The sequence below is a fragment of the Nyctereutes procyonoides genome, unplaced genomic scaffold (assembly GCF_905146905.1).
Source record: "Nyctereutes procyonoides isolate TBG_1078 unplaced genomic scaffold, NYPRO_anot_genome, whole genome shotgun sequence".
NCBI lineage: Eukaryota > Metazoa > Chordata > Mammalia > Carnivora > Canidae > Nyctereutes > Nyctereutes procyonoides.
The window spans coordinates 11,136,551-11,158,005 of record NW_026575147.1 but is presented as its reverse complement, the minus strand read 5'-3'; the positions used below and the strand labels follow the sequence as shown (position 1 = coordinate 11,158,005).

The 21,455-nt window shown below is 54.2% G+C and overlaps 1 protein-coding gene across 22 annotated transcripts in view; it reads left to right on the top strand.

Moving 5' to 3' along the window:
- DYSF (dysferlin) overlaps positions 1 to 21,455 on the top strand; it is a 215,386-nt gene that overhangs the window by 123,008 nt on the left and 70,923 nt on the right. For all 22 annotated transcript variants that reach the window (XM_055312238.1, XM_055312229.1, XM_055312250.1 and 19 more), the window contains 6 exons: positions 5,473 to 5,566; positions 6,110 to 6,187; positions 14,120 to 14,301; positions 16,851 to 16,991; positions 17,834 to 17,863; positions 19,435 to 19,464. In XM_055312238.1, coding sequence (XP_055168213.1) covers positions 5,473 to 5,566; positions 6,110 to 6,187; positions 14,120 to 14,301; positions 16,851 to 16,991; positions 17,834 to 17,863; positions 19,435 to 19,464 — 555 coding nt within the window. The remainder of the gene's footprint in view (positions 1 to 5,472; positions 5,567 to 6,109; positions 6,188 to 14,119; positions 14,302 to 16,850; positions 16,992 to 17,833; positions 17,864 to 19,434; positions 19,465 to 21,455) is intronic.

Sequence of the window (21,455 nt, the reverse complement as noted above, 5' to 3'; positions counted from 1 at the left end):
GAAGAGAGAGTGGTGTGTGGGGCGGGGGTGAGGGGTGGGTGAACACAAAGCGAAGCATCAGCTCCCACTGCAGCCTGACTCTCTGCCCAGGGCTCCGAGCGAGAGCAGAAGCAAGCTGCCTTCCTCTCATAGTTTTCCCTGCCCCAGCTTTTCCCCTTCAGCTGAATCTTCCCCTAAGCTCTGGGGGACAGGCATCTAGCATGCTGCTGCTCCCCTTGTGCCCACACTCTTCTCTTTCCCCTCCTCTAGGAAGCTTTCCTGAATGCAACCTTCCAAGGGTCCACTCCATTCTGTTTCACCCTCGAGATGGCCCCATTGGGGGGTGGGTCCATATCGCTTGCTCTTTCTGCAGTGGCATCCCGCTCTGAGCCCCCTGAGGGAAGGAAGGTGCTGTCTGATGTACATTTTCCTGACTCTTCTCCTGAGACCCAAGGCCTGAATGCTGCCCACATGGTTTGGAGCAAGGAATGCTGGTGATTCATTTTATGTGACAAATCTTCAGTGGATGAATGCTAAGTGCCTGATGCTGGGCTGAGTAAAGGGGTTAGAGGAGCGTATGTGCCTTGCCCAGACACATCAGGTGATGGATGCAGGAGACCTAGGAGATGCTGAGGAGGGGCTGCCTCTGAAGGCATGGTGGCCACAGTGGTATCTAGAACTCTGGTGACTGAGGTGAGGGAAGAGCTCAAGGTAGATTACCTGAGAGGGCACTCGAGGTGGAGAAAACAACCTGTGCAAAGGTCCTGAGGCAGAGAAAAGGTGATGGATTCCAAATTTAAAGAAAAAAGAGAGAAAAAAAAGAAAAAAATAAAGAAAAAAGAGATTAAAGAGGGGGAATATATTGTTTTAGCATGAGACTGGAGAGTTGAAAGACTCAAACTGACTCCACCAGCACCCTTTACTGAGTGCTGCCAGGTATGTGCCAGGAACCTGCCAAGGGCTGTGGGTGCCTCACCACATTCAATTATCAGCAGTAGGTCTCCACTGGGGGCAATTTCTATCCCCCATCCCATCCCTCAGGGGACATTTGACAATATCTGAAGATATTTTGGGTGGTCGGGGAGCTATGGGGATCTAGCAGGTAGAGACCAGGGATGCTGCTAAACATCCAACAATGCACAAGACAGGAAAGGACTAGCAGGAAGAAGGTGCCTCCCAGAAGCTCTCAAATCAGGTTTTCTTTCTTTCTTTTTTGGGGGGGATTTGTTTTTTTTTTTTTTACATTTGTTTTTATTGAAGTTCTATTTGCCAACATATAGTATAATAACCAGTGCTTATCCCATCAAGTGCCCTCCTCAGTGCCCATCACCAAGTCCAAATCAGGTTTTCATGAGGCTTCATCATTTGCTTTGAGAGAAATTCTGGAGTGTGAGCCCCACTTTTGTACACATGAAAACCAAAATGTACCTCCTAGTGAAGGAAGCGTGACATGGGATTATCTGTTACTGTATAGACTGATCGCCCAACGTGGGTGACAGGCTGGCTTTTGTCACCAGCTTCCCCCCAACCCCACCCCATAGCTTATATTGTTGCTCTCTCCTGAGGTGACCGCCTTCTCTTGTTCACCTGCCCTCCAGGTGTGTACCGAACACCTGCTGTATGTGAGGGGACCTGGGCTGGTGACAGAGACCTCACAGAGCTCTCAGTGGGAGGGCACAGATGGGTGAGTGGGGACAGGGGGTGCTAGATGCCCTAAGAGGAAGTTCAGGGCATGGTGGAAGCACATGGGAGGCGAGCTTACTCGTCCTTGCAGGGTGACCTTTGAGGACGAGGCTGGACACCCAAGGAGAAAGAAGGGAAAGAAAGCAGCAGACAGACCCATGTGCAAAAGACTCAGGAGCAAGAAAGGGGGGTTGAGCCTGAAGGTCATCAGGCTGGGTGTTTGGGGGCATCCAGACTTCTGGGGGCTCAGTTCAGAGGCCGTGGCTAGGGTGGGAGGGAGGGCTGGCCTCCCCTTTGCTCGCAGGGTCTGAAGAGGATGCATGCAGAGCCCGGGCTGCCCTGTGAAGGTCCGTGGACCAGAGGATGGAAAGACATTGGCCAGCGGTGTGGGTGGAATCCTGCCCAGGGTGGGAAGCAGAGGGCCTGCTGGGCTGGGGCTTCGCCGGGAGGGACTGAACTTTAGTGCATGGTCTCCTAGCCTGGCTGCTGGTTCTCCTGGCTTCTTCTCAGCGATCCCCATGTGTCCTTTTGAGCTGGGGGAAGAAGGAAGGGAGGAGGCAGGTTTGTCCTCGAGGGGCAGACTGGGGGCTAGGGGGGGTGGCAGAGAGCCCCATGGCCCCCCCCACTCTGGAGGCAGGACAGGTGGAAAAGCCCCTACCGTGTGGGGGCATTCCTCCCTCTGATGGACATTATTACTCTGGGCCAAGCACTGAGCTAGGTCCGAGACACCTGGCACCTGCTTTCATAAAAATCCCAGGGAGGGGGACACCTTTTCTGATCACAGGAAGGTGGACTGCCTTTGGACAGAGACCCAGAAATTGCTGCCCGAACCCCAGACAGAGGCGTTTTGGTGGAAGTGGTGCCCATGGGAGGCAGCTGGGGAAGGCTATCTGGAGGAGGCATGGGGTGAGTGGAAATGTGCACTGGCAGCTATCAGCACATACGGAGGTCCCTGTAGGTACTGGGAGGGAGCAAAGGAGTTATGGGTCCCCTGGGAGCCAGAGGCAGCCTCCCTCCCTTCACTCACCTTAGCACCCGACTCATGGGGGGCACAAGTGTGTTGCCAGGCTGAGGTAGAGGGGCCACAGGGTCCTAGGCCTTCCACCCTGCCTCCAGCTGAACCCCCTCCCACTGAAGCGCACTGTGCTGCAGGTGTTACAGGTTGTTGCACTCAGGGGTGGGGGGCGCTGGCCACTGCACTGCTTCCAGTGTTCTGCTCTGCTTTCCTTGGTGTCATGCACCTGACGCCTGGGGTGGCCTGCTGGGCCCCCTAGGTCCAGCCCTATGTGCGGCCTTGCAAATCCTGAAACTGGGAGCTGTCAGCTGTTGGCCTTGGTGCATGCTCTGGCGGGATGCCAGGGTAGCATGGCCAGGCCAAATGCCTTCTCAGGGGTGGGGGGACGCCCAGGATGCCTTGGGTCCACACCTCTTCAGGAGACAGGAGTTCAGGAGTGATGGCCTTTGGGCCTTTGGGTCTTTCCCTGTCATACTATAGTATGACATCCCTCCCTGTTATCCTGCTTTGTGTGCATGTGTGTGTGTGCATGTGTGTGTTGAGAGACTGATTGCTTGATTGATTGCTTTTGATTTCTGCCCAGGGCTGTGGCTCCTGAAATGTCCACTTTTCCAGCTTCTGGAATAATTTTGAACAAGTATGAGGTATATGGATACCGCCCCTGAGAATAATTGCGAGTTTTATAGTTTATGACCTACTCTGCTCCTGCCCCACCTCTGCCTTATTTCTCATATAAGATCATTAACAGCAAACATTTACTGAGCATTTATTATGTGCCAGGAGGTGTGCTAAGAACAACATGTAATGTTTCTCCTTAACAACCACAGCAACTCTCTGAGATAGATACTGTAGAATTATTCCAAGTTTACAGAGACTTACTTGTTCAGAGAGGTTAAGCAAGCTGCCCAAAGTCACACAGCCAATAAATGTCAGGACTTGAACTGGAGTCCCAGCAATCTGGTTCTAGAGCTTGTGTTGGAGTTGTGATCAAAGTAAGGGGGCCACTGAAGGGGAGTGTCCTGTGGTGGGATCCAGAGACAACCTGGTTGAAGCTGGACCTTAGTGAGTCCCCTGGAAGAGCAGATGAACCTGTCTTTCCTGCGTGGGTGTTTTATGAGCCCTTTTGCAGGAATGGAGCAGAGGAAGACCTGGCCTACCTTTAGGATGCATTTCTTTGTTGACCCAGAATGACCAGGGCAGGCTTCCCCTGGGTGTCCTAAGATGCCCTGAAGATGGGGACGGGGGTAGATTGGGATGGTCAGTGACACTTCCGGCTAGGGAATAGCAAGAGCTTGTGATGGAGCAGGTGTGAGTCTTGGCCAGCTTGAACTGCCTACAGCTGAGGGTTGGGTTTGGGGGAGGGAAGCCCTGGTGTTGAATGGGAAAATGGGGCAGGTAACCTGAGGTCTGATCAGGACCCTTCAGGTATTGAGTGCCAGCAAAGGATTTGGGCTATGGGTAGCAATGCTGGTTCTGGTTCTGGGTGTGGGCAGATCCGAAGTGAGAAGGCAGGCAACCAGGGAGGCTTCAAGGAGGCAACAAGGGATCTGGGACTGGGCCCTAAGAGTGGGCGTGACTTGGACAGGAGGATGCAGAAGTGGCCATGCATCTTGTATTTGGAGGCACTAGGCCTGTGGGAGAGGTTGAGATTTCTGGGAGATGGTTGTGGCCAGGTGGTGGGCAGGGTGGAAGGTCCTGGCAGGTGGCCACTCTGGTTGGGCCAGTCCAGATGAACAGGCCATTGACGGTGATGCCAGAGTTTTCATTCACACGCAAGGGTTTGTGTGCTTGTGTGTTGGGAAGAGGAACTGGGCAAGAGAGTGGAGTAGGTGACAGTTGGAGGGGGGAGTGGGGGAGATGGGTGAGGGACCTGGAGAAATCTCTCAAAATGCAGAGGGAACAGTCTCCAGCTCTCCGGAGTCCCTCTGCTGGGCTCTGGGCCATAGGATGTTGGTGATCTTGCCAAGAAAGCCAAGTCTGGAGGCTGGGCTATGCGGTGACCAGCACATTTCCTATTCTTGTGGGTTGTGGGGGCCTTGGTCCCTGCTGGGTCCCTGAGCACCCCCCCCCCCCCCGCAAACCATGCAGGATGCCAGTGAGAGGCTGCAGTGTGGCAGAGGTGGTGCGGGATACACCTGAGGGGTAGGCATCTAGTCCAAGGAAGCTGGTGTACGGCCCAGTGGTTAAACCCTGTGCCAATGAAGACAAAGCCAGGGGGATCGACAGGCTAGTTTTATGTGCAGTACACTGACAGACTGGCTTCCGAACCTGAGTGCAGACCTGCCCTGCCTCTTGTTCCTGTCCTTGTCCTGGCCACAGTCTGCACCCTCTTTCACCCACAGCTCAGTGGGAGCAGTGCAACTTCTCCCAGAGCTGGGACCCAATGTCCAGACATGCAGGGGTAGACAGAGATGGTAGACTGGGCCCTCTAGATTTGGCTTCTCTTAACTCATCCTGGTGGGAAAATCTCCATTGGATTCTCTTCCCTAGAGTCCTTCCTTCTATCAGACTCTAACCTCCTGGGCCATAATCACTCAAAATTCCATTCTGGCTTGTCTGGCCTCCACTAGAAAGGGAGAACAATTTCCCTGTGAACTTGACAGTGGAGTCTGGGGATGCTGTAGGAGGATGTGCTACCCTGGTTAGTAAAATTAGGGACTAATGGCCCAGTCTCAGCAGCTGAAGAGCGTTGTCTAAAGGTTTCCTGCCCTGGGCATCTGACTCCCTTGTACCGGTCTCCTGGCACCCCCAGGCTCTGGGACCTGAATCTGCCATGACCAGCTCTGTTTCTCCAGGGTGGTGTGGTAGATGACAGGAGTGAAGATTCCATGTCCGTGTCCACCTTGAGCTTTGGAGTGAACAGACCCACGATTTCCTGCATCTTTGATTGTGAGTGATGCTTGGTGGTGTCTTTGGGGGTGATGTGGATGGGTGTGTAACCTTATGCTTGTTTTCACGGGGTTATGTGGTCAGGTATATATGGGGGGCTAGGGAGCATTGAGTCTATGTGCTTTGTGGTGGGTCATTGTCTTTTGTGGGGTGGGCATGTGCACATGCACATTTGTGTGCACAGGCACACATCCCTTTACGTGTGGCGTGTGCATCAACTCTGTGCTCAGAATCAGGCATTCAGGGCCCTGTGCATTCTGGCTGCTCCCATCGTTTACTTGGCTTCTCGTTCTCCTTCTCCTCCATCCCCTCCTCGCAGCTCTCACCAGGCCCAAGGACATGATGCTCAGGTGTCTACCTCTGAGCCGTGGTCTGTTCTGATCCTGTGAGCGGCTCACTCCCACAGAGTGTGACATATGTCATTTCTATCACTCAGATCCTTCATCTATTGCCCTTCCTAGGGTAGACTCTACCCTTGCCCCAGCTGAGCTCTTAGCCACCCCTGGCCCCTCACTTGGTATCTCTCTTTCTTCCTTGGTGCAGATGGGAACCGCTACCACCTACGCTGCTACATGTACCAGGCTCGGGACCTGCCCTCGATGGACAAGGACTCTTTTTCTGGTAGGTGGGAAGGGAGTCGGGGACCAGGGATTGAGAGTTGGGAGCTGAGCCAACAGGTCTTTAGACCACAGGAAACGTGGCGCAGGGTTTCTCCTGTGGGTGGGAGCGTGGCTGCTTGTTGGATGCGTGGAGGTGGCTGATGTTGCCAGGGTCCACTGTGCTTTCTGGTTGTCAGGTGGCCTGCTCGACTCCTCTGCAGGGTTTGGCTTTGTTGACCATCACCTCCTTCTGAAAGTCCCTCTGGCCTTGGCCCCCAGGAGAAGTATCCAGGGTCCCCTGCAGCCTCTTGCTGCTCCACCTGCTCCTATCAGGAGCTTCCCAGTCTGATGGTCCTGATGGTCTGCCTGTGTCCTCTACTCTGGGCACTGAGGTCCCCTCACCTTCCCTGGCTTCAGGGACCACTCATGTTAGAGAAGCTTCTAGGCCTTTAGTTCACAGGAGCCCTTAGATCCAGCCACATCTTAGGTAGCTCCCCTGGATGCCTCACTGGCTCCTTGGTTCCCATCCACACTGAACTCCCTGTGCCCCTGCCCCTGATCCAGGCCTTTCCTCATCACCCACTGTGGTCCTGGCATCATATCAGCACTTGTCTATTGCCTATCAGTTTGGAAGCCATGAGTCATCTAGTCCTGTTGATTCTGGCTTCTGAATCTCTCTCGGAGACATTTCTGAGGACTGGCCTCACCCCTTCTTACCTGGACACAGGGTCATCTCTGGGCCGCCTTCACCTTTCACATTGCCTCTGAAGGATCTGGTCATGTCACTACTCTGATTTCCCATGTAGACACTGGGAGAGAAATCCCCAACTCTCGGCCCAGCAGACAGCTCTTTTGTGGATCGGACCCCCATGGACCTCACCGGTGGCACCTTCCCCTAGTTCGCCTTTAACCACTAGCTCTGGCCTCACCAACTTTCATCAACGTTTGTGGAGCTCTGCCATGTTCCTGGCCTTCATACTCAGTGCTCTTTCTGCCTCGAATGCATTCTCTCCCAATTTTTAACCCAACAAACTTCTACTCATTTTTTAAGATCCAGCCCAGATGCTCTGACTTTTCCCTGGTCCCAGCTGGCTGTTCCTTCCTTAACACTTGGCAAGAGCCCCACCCCCACCTCTCTCAGAGCCCTGACCACTGTGTGGACCGATTGCTTCTTTCTTTCCCACCCTGACTGAGTGGCTCCAGGAAGACCTTTGTCTTGAGCCCACAGCACTAGGTATCTAAAGAACTAACACTTACTGAGTGCTCACTATGAGCCCAGGCATTTCCCTGGCATCAGTGACCCTTACATCTCTCTCAGACATAGGTGTTTCACGTACCCATTTTACAGGTGAGGAAACAGAGACGCAGACAGCTTAACTAAATTACTTGAGGTCAAATAGCCGACAAGTGCATCCCAGCCTCCAAATGCTTGCCACTTACTTGATTGGAAGTGACTTCTTCTGTCAGAGGGGTCTCTTCTGTTCCCAGGATGGTACTGCAGCTCATAGCCACCTGCCTCTCCTGCTCCCAGCCCTGCTCCTCCCCCACGTGGGGGACCACTCTCATTCCTCACCCCCAGCAGCTGTGTTTCCCTGCATTCTCTCCTCTCAGTGGCCTGTTTTCCAGCCCCGGGCAGCCAGGCACATGGTGAATAGAGCACTTTCTCTTCTGTGCTTGGGGTCCTGGGGGTCTGACAGCACCTTCTGAAGAGCATATGCAAAACCCATATGCAGGGATTGGTGGGCCCCGGGTGGATGTGTGCAACTGGCCCTTGCTGGGAACCTGCCAGGTTGCTCAGTGACAATCGGAACGTATGCCATGCGGAGAGAAAAGAGGTGGATTCATTCATAGCCTTGCTTCTTCTTTGGCGGGCATGAGAGGTGGGGATGCAGGTGGTGGGGTTGTGTGGGCATGTGGCGAGGGGGTGGGCAGCCTTTGCCCTCCTTGGCCTGGGACTGGCCGAGGACCCTGCAGGGAGGGAGCCCCTCCCTCCTAAGGAGCCCATGCCAGGAGGCGGCACACACCCCCGGGGACCACAGGCAGGGTCAGCCTGGTGCTGGCCTGTGGGAGATGTCACACTTTCCATCCCAGCCCCACCCCCTCCCCCAAATAAACATCCCCTGAGCTTTGAGGGCACTACCCAGGGCTTCCTCAGAGGCCGCTGGCTTCTGAATGAAAGGCCTGATTGACCAGCTGCTGGAAAGGAAAACAGCAGCCAACATGGGTGAACCTATAAAATCCAGAGTGTTTATTTTCACTCCCAAACCCTAAACCAAAGCCATTTTTCCCCTGGCACTGACCCTGGGGCAGCTGGCGGCCGGAGGCTGTGCGTGGCCACCAGCTGGCATTTCTCAGAGGAAACTCATGTGTGAATCCAGAATGTCTGGGGCCGGGGGAGGGTCTAGTGCAGTGTCTGTGGCTGGTATCCTCCTCCAGCCTGCCTGCTGGGTGTCTGGGGTGGAGAGGGCTCTCCTCCAGAAGTGCTCTGTTGACTCTGACCTGTGGTGCTCTGGGCCTTTCCAGCAGCAGTGGGCTCCAGGGGCCCCAAGCTGTGCTCTTCACTTGTCCCCTGAGGGGTGGGCCTTGAGGCTGCCGAAAGGCTGGGGCTATGTCTGCCTCCTCCTCTCTGGACCAGGGTTTGGAGGGACATACTGGAACTGCCCAGGAAACACTTATTGTATAATATTAAACTCAGGCAGGAAAGGGAGGCTTGTGGAGATGCTCTGTCCAGGTTGCCTGAGGATCCCACCTCAGGTGTGGTTTGAATGTATAGCCAGCATCAATTCTCCAGACACTAGAAGGATGTGTGTGGCTTGTGGTTGTGAGGATGTGTGGCCTGTGTAGCAACTAGGCATTAGGAAACGTAAAGTGATGCTTGATTCAAATGACTTCTCATTGATATTGGGTTGGGATTGCCCCTGCTTGGTGAGCATCCATAGTATGCACTGAATTCAGTTTGAATGGAAAAGATACGACGCTGGAGGACTTAGAAATCACAGGTTCTCCACGCTGTATCTAGTGGGCAGCAATGCTTCAGCTGAGCTGTTCTTCATTGGAACCTGCTATGTATCAAAGGAAATCAGGAAGAAACCTGTCTGATTTGCCCGACTGTTCCCCAGGGAATTCTGCTTTGCTCTCTCCTCCAGCTGGGCACAAGAGCTGTGGTTTGAGGGTGCCATAAGCTCTGCTTCCAGAGCTCCCATTGAGACGGACAGCCCATTGGCAGCTCTGTTGGGAGATCACTACATAGCAGAAGACGGCCCTTAGCTTAGGGGAATCAGAAACTCCTCTTGGAGGGTCTCACAGATCAGTGGGCTCAGGGGACCTGCCTTGGCATGAGAGATGTTAAGTAGACCAGATGCCAGGTTATTAATTTACCAGCCTGGGGTATCTGTTAAGACAGCAGAAGGTTCTGTGCCCTCTTTGCTGGCCTTATGGTTCCTGGGAGATGAAAGGTATGTGCCAGGTGGGTGGTCCTGAAAGGTGTTACTCCAGGGCAGGCCACAGTGAGGTCTGATGGCCCATGGCTGCCCCGCAGCTGATGTCACCTCTTTGGGGACCGGTGCTTTAGTTTTCACCCAGATCCAGACTCTATCTTGGGTGGAGCTGGGGAGTTCTTGTTTTGGGGCTGTGTCTGGACTCCAGTCATAGCCCACTCCTTCTCGAAGCACAGCTTTTCTATTAAGGTTGGCTCTGGCCAGGGGAATTCTCCCACTGAGCTCACGGAGCTGTTTTCCAAAGTGCATTGGAGGCTTGTGAAACGCTCCACTTAAACAGGGTTCCTGAGCAAGGGAGACTGGGGAACACCACACACTTCCAGATTTACAATGCACAGTGGCATTGAGAGGCTCTGCAATAGCTGCAGGGAAGGAGCCTGTCTGACTTGTTTAAGCACTCGTTAGCTCCCCAGAGAATTCACGCTGACGAAGAACACATTTTAGGAAACACTGATCTGTAGGATTCAGTCCAAATTGCTGAGCTTGTATCTGTGATATGCCCAGCCTCCTCCTCCCTCTTTCATCCCCACTGCCCTGGGCCCTCACTTCCTCCCTCTGGCTGGACCAACTACTTGCTGTTCCCAAGTGCCCGTGCTCTTTGGCATCTTTGCGCATGCCATTCTAGTTGTCTAGAATGCCCCCCCTTTCCTTGGTGTGTCTTGGTTACTCCTCATTCTTGAAACTCGGGGTAGGAGACCTCCTTTGGGAAGACTGACTTGATGCTGCCAGGCTTCATGGGGTACCCCCGCCCACAGCACCTTACCCATTCCCTGAGTAAATTGCACATCACCTTGGATTAAACTGCCCTGTAGTTACCATTTTCAACCAGTAATCATGATCTTAAGAGCTTAGATTGCATCTCCTTCATTTCCGTATCCCAGGTACTGTGCTTACCCACTACGTGCTGGTCACTCGGTAATTATATAGTGAATGAATGATGGATTCCAAATAATGTGGGAATGAGCATCTCTGCATGTATAGCTTTTGGTTAATTTGGATGATTCCCAGGAATATAGGAAGCAAGGTATAAACAGTTTTATGTTTTTTAGGGCATATTGCCCAGTTACTTTCCTGAATTGCTTCCAGCAATAAAGGAGAGTACCCATTTCGTCCAATAATTGCCAACACTGGGTTTTATAATTCTGAACAATTTTTCTTAATTTAATAGGAAAAATATTGTTATAGTTTTCATATGCACTGCCTTACTAGTGATCTATTTCCCTCTCTCTTAAGGGTTCTTTTCCAAAGAGCATGGCATGGTGGAAGGAGCACTAGATTGGGAGTCAGGGGGATCTAGCCCTGGTCACCTGTGAGCTATAGGCTAGTAACTTAGTCTTCGTGGCTCAAAGCTTTCTCTTCTGATGAGTGGAATGATGCTGCCTGCGTTATCTCCCATCCCGGTGGTCTGAACTGGGAAGGTGGGAAGGCCTATGAGGAAGGCTTACTGTATCATAAAGGTTTTAGGAAGGCTCTAGGAAGGTCTGAGCAGCAGAGGTCGGGTGCAGAGCTCTAGGTCTGGCAAAAGAACCACCCGCTTGAGGCTGCTCGAAATGATGGCATCCAGTAGAATCATATGTGTCCACAGCTGGAGCTGCCTAGGGCAGCTAATGGACCTCCAAGACCTCCAGTCCAGCCACTTTCTGCTTCAGCTCCATGTGGCTTGATGGGTGAGGCCTGAGGGCCAGTGCCACCTCCTTCAGTGGGAGTGGGCCTGGGAAGAGTGCTAGGCTGGAGTGGACAGAGAAGAATCAGCCTCTTACCTTGCCCTCCACCTCTCCTTGGGATCTGCTTCTCACTCTCTGGGCCTTCTTGGAAGAGGGATGTGTCTGTGCGTTTGTCTGGCTTTCCCTCATCTGACCACCTTGCTTCAGCAACACCCCCTGGCTCTCCCTAGTTTCTTTTTTGTGGAGGGGCTGGGCCCTGTGGGGGGAGAAGCCAGGCCCCAGCACACAGTAGCCCAGTGTCTGAGGCCCCAGGCCTCCAGGCCTGCTCTTTACAATGCCTTTGTTGTGTGTTTTTTCCTCCCATGGGCGGGCAGGGTGCGTGTGTGGGTCTGGGTGATTTTTGTTTGAAAGCCACCCCCTCCCCATTCCCCCAGCGCTGAGCTCATTGCTTGGGCTGCTGGGGCTGCTGGAAGGAGTCGGCCTGCTGGGGTGGGGGTGCTAGGCAGCGTGGGGGGTGCTGCCAACACCAATACAGCGTGCACAGCCGCTACAATGTGCAATTGTGATCTTTGTGTAAACGCGGTCGGTCTGGGGCCCTCGCGCTTATAAAAATAAAGCGTTGGGAAGCACAGGGGGTGGGAACAAAAGGGGCTTTTTCGCCGGCTCTCTAATATGGTTTTATTTATCGGAACGCGCCCTCTTTCCCTTACTGGAACCAGGGAGAAGTTCTCTGCCGAGCTTGGAGCTGATGGTATCACAGCCAGACGGTTTCATTAAATGCACAGACGCCGCTGGGCCCTGCCAGGGGCAGGAGGGGAAGTGCTTGGGGCCAACCCTACCAGGGCCGGTGCATGGAAGGGGGAGCCCCATGCCAGAGAGGCTTCCACCAGGTGGGGGTGGCAAGACGGGTGGGCATGTCTCCTCTGCCCCTTCCCCTGTCAAGGGCCTTGCATTGTCCTCTTCTATTCCCAGAATCAGGTTCAAAACTGGTTTCCTTCAGGAAGCCCTCCAGGATTGACTGTACTGGGCTTTTGTGCCTGAAGGCTGGTTCCATGCTGGTGGCTACCTCCTGTTAGCCAAACCCAGCACTATTCAGCCATTGAGTGCCCATAGTTCCTGCCTCCTAACTTAGATCTCCCCTACCCTTAAAACTTGGATCCTAATATCCTCATGTCTTGATGGGAATCCTCCCCAATCTTCCTGCCTCTTCTACGGTTACTCTGTATCACCTCCTGAGCAACGGCCGTAGTGTGCCACTTGGTCTCCATATGGCCAAGGATCCTGTCCTGCTCCCCTTCCTGTTGTGGAGAAGTGCTGTCTCCCCATCACAGCCCCAGGATTACAGTTGGACATCCCAGCACTGGACCTCTACCGCTCAGGCTCTCTTAAGGTCACATGAGGATTAGGGCACATCTGGGGCTAAACTGTGAGGCTCAGAGGGTGCAGGGGGCTGCAGGCTGGAGTGGGGAGCCAAGGGTGGAGGGCATGTGTTAGGCCATTTGGGCTCAGCCCTCCCAACATCTAGCATCTAGCCACCAGCTCTCTGCATCTCAAGACTTTCTTGTCCTTCAGTATTTGGCACCTTGAGTCTTATAAAGTGGCAGTGAATTGGACCTGCCCCCCAGTCTGACATCCTAGTGAGAGAAGTTGGAGGAGCCCCTCCACCAACCCTTTGCCCCTATCCCAGATTACATGTACTCAATTCCATAGGACTTTCTCCTACACTGGTTTCCCAAGTGTGGCCCTGGAACACAGCATCAGTTCCCTCTGGGAACTTGTTAGAAATGTAGATTCTCAGGCTCAGCAGCAGACCTGATTAATATGTCCCTGGGCGTGGGGCCCAGTTTGGGTAAGCCTTCCAGGTGATTCTGTTGTATGCTCACATTTGAGAGCCATGGCCTTAGAATCTTCTCTAGTAACACTAATTTCCCTTTGGGAGCAGGCAGGGGGAATGACTAGTGGATGGGCCCCAGCTGGCATGGCTGGGGCTGGCAGGCTGCAGAACAGTTTGGAGCTGCAGGGATCTTAGGGTTCCTGTCACATCACCCACTGCTAACCAGCTCTTGAGTCCATGTGCTTCCCTCTAGTGTGCTCGCCCATCTGAGAACCACCATCTTCACCTGAATCCTGGCAGAAGTCTCATTACTGGTGTCCCTGCCTCCTCCAGGCTATTCTCCATGTGGCAGCCGGAGTGGGCTTGCTAAAATAGAGGCCTAGGCACCCTAGTCTGATGGTACCAGCATCTCTGCTCTACTCTCCCTTTCTCAAGGAACCTCTTTCACGCCACTGTGACTTTTATCCACTTTCAAAGCGCTGATCAGAATTGTAGTTTTATAGTTGCTTGTATGGATTATGGTTTTGCTCTAATTGTATTCTTAGCCCTGAGCTCCTAGCTCTTGGCCTGGCATGCAGAAGGCACTCAGTAAATGCTTGTGGGATGAATGAAGGAACGCATCATCCAGGCACTCACTTCTCCTAGCTGGACCTGGCTCCCAGGGGCCAGTCCGGTAAGAAGCCCAGAAGGGAAGTTCTTTGGTTCTCTGAGCCTGCTCTCTTGGACCTCGGCTCCATTTCTCCCCTGTAGCCCACCAGCTGGCCTTATTAGAGGGCTGGGCCTGGGGTGGGGGTGGGGTGGCGGTGGCTGGGGAAATGGGCTCCAACCTGTAGGTTGTTGCTCCAGAGCAGCAGCCACGATTCTGCTCCGGCTTTGTGACCCACATGACGCCTGAGCAGAGACAATTCTCACGGTCCCTGCTATGTCCTGCCTCCCTTCCCTGGGCCTGGCCCACACAGATCCCTACGCCATCGTCTCCTTCCTGCACCAGAGCCAGAAGACAGTGGTGGCGAAGAACACTCTGAACCCCACCTGGGACCAGACGCTTATCTTCTATGAGATTGAGATCTTTGGTGAGCCAGCCAGTATCGCTGAGCAGCCGCCCAGCATTGTGGTGGAGCTGTATGACCACGACACCTACGTGAGTCCACCAGCCTTCCTCTCTCCTCCCCTCACTGCCCATGGCCTCCAGGAGCCAGGAGGAGACACCACTGGGAGGGGTACCCAGCCAGATGGTCTTTCCCCTGACCCCACAGGCTACAGAGCAGTTAAAACTATTCCAGAGTAATTGATAATGGATTGCTTACACACGTGCTGTGCATGCATCAGGGAAAGGGGATGGAACTGGAAAGGGTATTTGGCTGTGGGTCAGGGTGTCTCTGCCTCTAACTTGCTTCTAAGACCCCAGGCCAGTAGTCTCTTCTCCCCATCGAGAGATGCATCGACTCTCCAGTTATCAAGCACTTATGTGCTGGGCTGAGTGGCTGGCACTTGGAGTTCCCAGTGTAGGTGGGAGGCGAGAATTACCCGCAGAGCAGAGATGCTTCCAGTGGTACAGAGAGGGCCTCCTACAGAACCTCTTGCGGTGTTGGCAAAGCCCTATGGCCCTGCTGCGCTGTTTGGAACGGGAGCTGCTCACCACAGGTGGTAATCAAGCAGTTAAAAAGTGGCTACTGCAACTGAGAAACTCAATTTTAATTTTTAGTTGTAATTAATTAAACTTTATGTTTAAACAGCCACAAGGTGCAGCTCTAGAAGATTCCCAGGAGGGAGATAAAGCCCAGGGCTGGAACTTGAGGGAAGGCCTTGGGAAAGACCCAGGCCCTGAAGGAAACATGATTGGGCTATTAGGGCATTCCAGCCCAGCACAGGGCAAAGGGAGATAAGGAGAGCCAAGAGCAAGCTGGGAAGGAGGAGACAGGAGTAGGAGGCCTGGGGAGAAGGGGAGTGAGGTGGTCAGGCAACATTTTGAAAAGAAGAGAAGGGAGAGACGGGTTGCCTGACAGCATGTTTGGTAAAGGGGCCTGAGGTTGGGTGGGGTGGCAGTGGATAGAAGGGGAGGGGCAGGATTTGGAAGATATTTCCAGAAAGAGTTGCCATGGCTGGATGTCAGGTTCTCTGGGAAGGTGTGGTAACTAGGGGGTGGGGCAAGGTGATGCTGTTTTGGGTGTCCCACCAGGTGGAGGGGGCCAGCTGACAGTGGGCAGTGAATCATAGGCCTGAGCTGGGAAGGTCCACCTATGGGCTCTTCCCTTGGCTCTGTCAGGGGGCTGATCAACTGGAGGAGGAGTCTGTTTGGAACTGTCTGGGAAGAGCACAGGGCCTGGCACCTTGGGGGCAGGAAGAAGGGAGGGGCGGGAGGACCAGGATGTGCTGGGCCAGGGGCTTGGCAGAGGAGCAGGTGCGAGTGCTAGATCAAGGTGAGCCAGGAGCCTGGCTGCACACGGCCTTTCTTCCAATAGCATCCCACCTCCTCTTTTGAAAATGTTGCCCTGACCCTGTCTCTCTCCTGCAGGCCAGGGCCTGGGGGGACCCAGGGGGAGAAGAGCCATGGCATCTTCCGGGTGGCTGGGCTCCAGGGTCCTGGGGCAGAGCAGAGGCTGCATACATTGTTAACATATCAAGTGACTGAAGCCATTGCCTGGAGCTCCTGCTGGCCTGGCTGCCCAGGATCCCCTCCCCATAACCTCTCCATGAACCACAGCAAATGGGGCAACCCGCAGGCCAGAGGGGCCTCCAGGACCCCTCCCAGCGCTGTGGCTGCTGTCTACACTTAGTGGTTGATGCTGGACTATGATCTGCTGTGTGGGACATCCCCAGCAGTGTCATGACTGCAGTCAGTGGTGCTTCCCAGAAGTTCTCCTTCTCTCCAGATGAGGGCCTCGGCAAGGCACCAGGGCTTGTAAAGGCTGTGGCACCATCTGGCCAAGACCCCAGTCCTGCCACTGCCACCTTGGGGATGCTAATCACACGTCTGGAGTCACAGGACAGTGAGGTCATGGAGGCCCATGCCAGAGGGCCATGCTTGGGCAGGGCCATGGGTGATGGCTGAGAAGGTCAGAGGGCAGCACAGCTGGGGAAGATGGCTCACGTGAAGACCAGGGGCTGAGAGGTCAATGGAGGCCAGCAGACTGGAGCAGGGTGTGTGCGGAGGGAATGAGGCAGGGCGGGAGAGGCAAGTAGGCTCCAGTGAGGGGCTTTCCATGCCAGGAGATGGGGGTTCTATCCTCCAGGGAGTGGGAACCATGGAAGGTCCTGAGCAGATGAATAAGACTAAAATATCATTTTAATAAGACTCATTTAATTTGATGAGTGATCACAATTTCCCAGCTAGGAAGTGGGGAATTTAAAGGAGATGCAAAAGCCTTTGGAAATGTAAACACCTACCATGCTGAGGGTGTTAGCAAAATGCTAGGGAGCTGTCACTGTGTTCTCTAAGGGGCTCAGAGCTTGAAATTAAATCAAGGTGAGGCTAGTTAGACATATGGAGGCATTTTTGACCTTGATGGGGATTTGAAGTGGTTGCTAAGGGGGTGGGGGGCAGAGTGTACCATTCTTCACCAGGGGGCTGCCGCAACTCTTGAGTCCCTTTCTAGTTCAGGAGGCTGGAATATAGGTCTGGTGGTTGCTCTGAGGCCACTCAGAGTCCTGGACTGGGAGATGCTGACTCTTTCTTCATGCCCGGTCTAGGGTGCAGATGAGTTTATGGGACGCTGCATTTGTCAGCCCAGCCTGGAGCGGACACCCCGGCTGGCCTGGTTCCCACTGATTAGGGGCAGTCAGTCGGCGGGGGAGCTGCTGGCCTCTTTTGAGCTCATCCAGAGAGAAAAGGTGAGGCTGGTTCATATCCATATCCAGGAGACCCAGGCAGGGAGTACATACATAGTAGGGGTGACAGGGAGCCCAGGGAGGGGATGCCCAACTGGAGTAGAGGGGACTGCAATCAATCCCTCTTCACTGATTGGGGGCCTGCAGTCATTGGGGAACACTGAAGAGTCACCTGCTGTCGGGCCTCCTGCTAAGGGTTGGGTTTTGCCCATCTTTTCTGAACCTCAAATCACAACATGCTCTGTTAGGGAGAGTGTTGGGATCTGGATTGTGCTAGAATGCCTGAATCTTCTGGCCATTGGATATTTTTATCTCTGGGTCATAACTGGAGGTGGTTTCTGGGAATAGGACCTCTGTGATCTGGTTTGGGGAGGCTTAAGTGTGTTGGGGGCATCTCCACAGGCAGGTAAGGGCAGGGCCTCTGGTCTAGTACCACCTCTGCCCTGGCCTAGCTCCATGACCCAGGGCCAGCCACCTTCCTGTTATGAAAGAGGGCGTTTGGTTTATAGCCACATCTCCAAACTTCCTCTTACTGTGATGTGAACCTCACAATGTAAGCCAGGTAGAAATAGGGCTACTCTGGGTGAGGTGTCTGGAGGGGAGCGCCACATACCACAAACCTGGCTTTCCCTTGAGGTTACCCACCACCTCCAGATTCCTCTGACGAGTCCCCTAGGCCTTCGAGGACTAGACTCTGCAAACCCCTGCACTGTCTGATCACTGACACATTCCATGAGTGTCATTTTGTGGTGGGAAATGTGTTTGCCTAGCCAGGGCAGAAAGCAGGGTGTTGGGGGCTTGGGTGCCAGGCATCTGACCAAAGCTCTCTTTCTTCTGTACCCTAGCCGGCCATTCACCATATTCCTGGTTTTGAGGTAAGTCTTGCTCTTCCCTTTTCTTCTGTAACCGATTCCACCTCTCTTGGCTTGCAGGGTTCCCCCCGCCCCGCACCACCCCGGGCTAGGAAGGGCCATCAGGCATACATGTGTCACCACCATCCTGCGGCCAAGCAGAGGAAGACCCCAGGGGGGCCACGGGGTAGGGTGGGCAGGGGCTGGGGTCCCTGTCTGGCTCTGGCCTTTCCTGCCCTTCTTCCTGGAGAAGACCGAGAATCACAGATCTCAGAATTAAATGACCTTGCGGTCACCCAGACCAGTGGCTCTCAGCTGGGTGGCATATTAGAATCCCTGGGGGCAGCGTTAGAGATCACCAGTACTCAGGCTGCACCCCAGACCGATCAAAACACAACTTCTTGGAGGAGTGGCCCAGGCATTGGTGGCCTTTGGTGTTCCCTGGGGGATTTTTTAAAAATTAAAATTCAATTTGCCAACATATAATATAACACACAGTGCTCATCCCATCAAGTGCCCTCCTTAGTGCCCATCACCCAGTTACCTTATCCCCCCACCCATCTCCATTCCCCAGGGGATTTTAATGTGCAGCCAGTGCTGAACACTGTTGAGGTGTGGTAAGAAATGCCAAGTCTCAGGCCCTACTTCAGACGGGCTGAAGTGTACCTTGAGGGGACAGGGCAGCAACCCTGTGTACTCAGAAGCTCTCCAGGGGCTCTGAGCCATGCTTGGTCCCCAAGTTGTGATTGAGACACTCTTCCTTGGCTCCTTGTTGCCACCATGACCTGGTTTTCTTCCCTCTGCTTTATTCCCTGCTCCCTGCTCCCCTTCTTCTGGGGGTCATGGTAGAAAATGTAGAGCTTTCCTGGAACCCTGCTAATTTGATTCAGGAAGTACTATTCTCTGCCAGGCTCAGCTGCAGTTTTGAGAAGTGGTCCTTTGGGCTGTGTTTGGAGGCCTCCCCCCTTACGAGGCAGCCTGCACAATTTGCAGGCAGTTCTTACCCAGCGGGGCTCTCCTTTATTGCTTGTCCCCCACTCTACCCCTCTGCTTCTCCCCTCCGCCCCCCACCACCACCTCTTTAGCTTGTCTCTCTCTCTCTCTCTCTCTCTCTCTCTCTCTCTCTCTCTCTATCCTGTCCAGTCCAGTCCAAGCTCCTGCTCTCAGGCCTGCCTGCCCCTGGGGATCTGGGTGGTTTCTCCTTGCCTCTCCAAATCCATATGCTTCAGCGGTGCCAGGGGGTGGGGTCTGGCTGTTTCATGGGGCTGCTGCACAGGGTCTGGGACCCTTCCCACCACCTGTCACCTCCAGAGATGCCAGGGCTCTAGGTTAACGCTTTGGCCTCTCCACCAGTCTCTGCATCGACACCCCATCACACCTTCCTTCTCAAGGAACCATGTGGAAGGCATGGCTGGATGCACACCACCCATACCCTCCATGGGAGGCAGTTTCTCTTGGCTTCTCTTAGGGTGAATCTGATGTGTTGATCTCTGCCCCAGCCGAGTCTCCGTGTCACTGATGGTAAACTTTTACCCTCCCTCCTCTCTTCCCTCCACCAATCTCCTGGACATGGATCATCACATGCTGCGGCCTAGGTACAGGATATGTCAGGAATCCTGGAAGAGGTGAGCTGGCCCCTCGCAGCTGGGTGCAGGAGGGCAGAGGGAAGGAGAAGGCTTGCCTCTGGGCAGGTGCCACAGAGCCTTCTGGGTTCCTGGTGCCTCAGTGGACATCTGCCACTCAGAGACCTGACTGGATTTCACTCCCCTTACTCTGTGCTGATCCAGGGCTGCATGGGGGTATATCCTAGTGTGATTCTGGCCTCAGAAGGCTTGCTGCCCTGTCGGAGGCTGAATTCATCTAGGTCTCCTGGCAGAAATGCAGGGTCTCATCTGGCCGAGTACCAGGTGGCATGTTTTCAAGAATAAAATCTTCATAAGGGGGCTAGAGTAGTCAAGGAAGCCTTTCTGGTGGAGGTAGCATTCGCCAGACTTTGCTGCTGAAAGACGGGGAACGCACCTTTGGCTCAAAGGGCCAAGCACCAGTTTAGGGCCTAGCTGCTTTAGGGGCTGGTGGGGTTGGGGATTCCTAGGTTCTGGAAGAAGATTGGGATTGACTTCCAGAGGAAGTAAGGCCACATCCTTTGCCATGAGGGATAAGGAGCATGTTCCCTTATGGCCTCCTGCACCCCCTCTGTACGCAGGTCCTCAGGAGTGAGCAGGGGCAGAGGCCTGGGCAGAGGCCTGGGCAGGGAGACAGGAAGGAGAGCCCTGGTCAGATGGGCTGGGGAAAGGGCAGCCACTTCCTGCCATCAGGGAATCCCCAGGCTGGGAGCGGGCACCCTTTGACATTTCCAGTGCAATTTGGACTCGAAATGCAGGGTCAGGATGTGGGATCCGCAGGCCCCGCGCCCCTTACCTCACTTCCTTTTGCTCCCAGACCAAGGTGGGGTCCGCCAAGTGAGCTGGCCATAATTGTGCCTGACAGGCAGCCTCCTGCTTTTGGCCGCAGTTGCGAAAGACTGCCGATTTGGAAAGGGGAGCCGAGCCCTGTCCAGGGAAGCAGCACGGAGCCCTTCCTCTTGATTGAAAGCACTTTGTGGCCAAAACCCACAGCCTGCTCTGAAGAAGACCCAGCCCAGGGATGAGTTATTAAAAAAAGCTAAAGTCCTTAATAGCTGGATTTGTAATATGTAACAGTGAAGGCTCAGATTCCGAGAGCGGGGCTCTGGCTGTGGTCTTGTCAAGAAGCAAATTAAAATCTGCCGCTTTTGGGCCAGACCCTGAAGAGGGCCAAGTGTCCTGCCACAGAGCCAGCCAGGCCACAGGCTGAGGTGGGGTGTGGGTCAGCAGGGTGAGAGGAGAGCAAATCTTGGGGGTCTGTTGGGCACGGGGCTGGGCTGAGTTAGCAGGTTCAAGGGGTGGAAGGCCCCATGGGATGAATGGAGTATCAGGCAGTCCAGGGAACAACCCCAGAGAATGATCTTGTGGATCACCTCCTTCTCGGGGGCCAGACCCAGGGCTCCATGGCCCAGCCACTTGCCTTGCACTTGAAGGCTAAGCCTCATACCGAGGTCTTGGGTCCTATTTCATTTCAAGAATCTCCAGGGATAGGTTAGTCCAGCTGCTGCTGCTGGGTCCGTAGGAAGCCTGATGCCTTAACAGAAGTTTTCTGTCTTTGCTGTGGCCAGACTCCTGCCTTGCATCCCCATCCCCCTCCCTTCAACTTCCTCCAGGCTCCCGGCCTGATCCTCGTGAAGAGTGCACCAGCTTCCCTGAGGCTGTGGGAAGGCATGCTGGCAGTTTAGATTCTGGGCCACTGGCCCTTGGAAGTCTGGGAGCAGACAGGGCAGATGGGTTTGTTAGGAAGCTAGTGGCTTCAGGGGGTGTGGGCTGGGGAGCAGGGGGTAGGACCAGGTAAGAGGCTTTTGTGACTCTGAAGGATGCTTTAAAGGCGGCCTTTCTGGTGGGGAGTGCCTCTGGCCAGTGCATTCCACGCCAGTGTGGGGGACAGAGTGTATGGGAATGACATCTGCCTAAGCTGTGCTGATGGCTCCCAGAGCCACTGGAGGACAGTGAGGATGGCTTCCTGGAAGAGGTGACACTGAGCTAACATC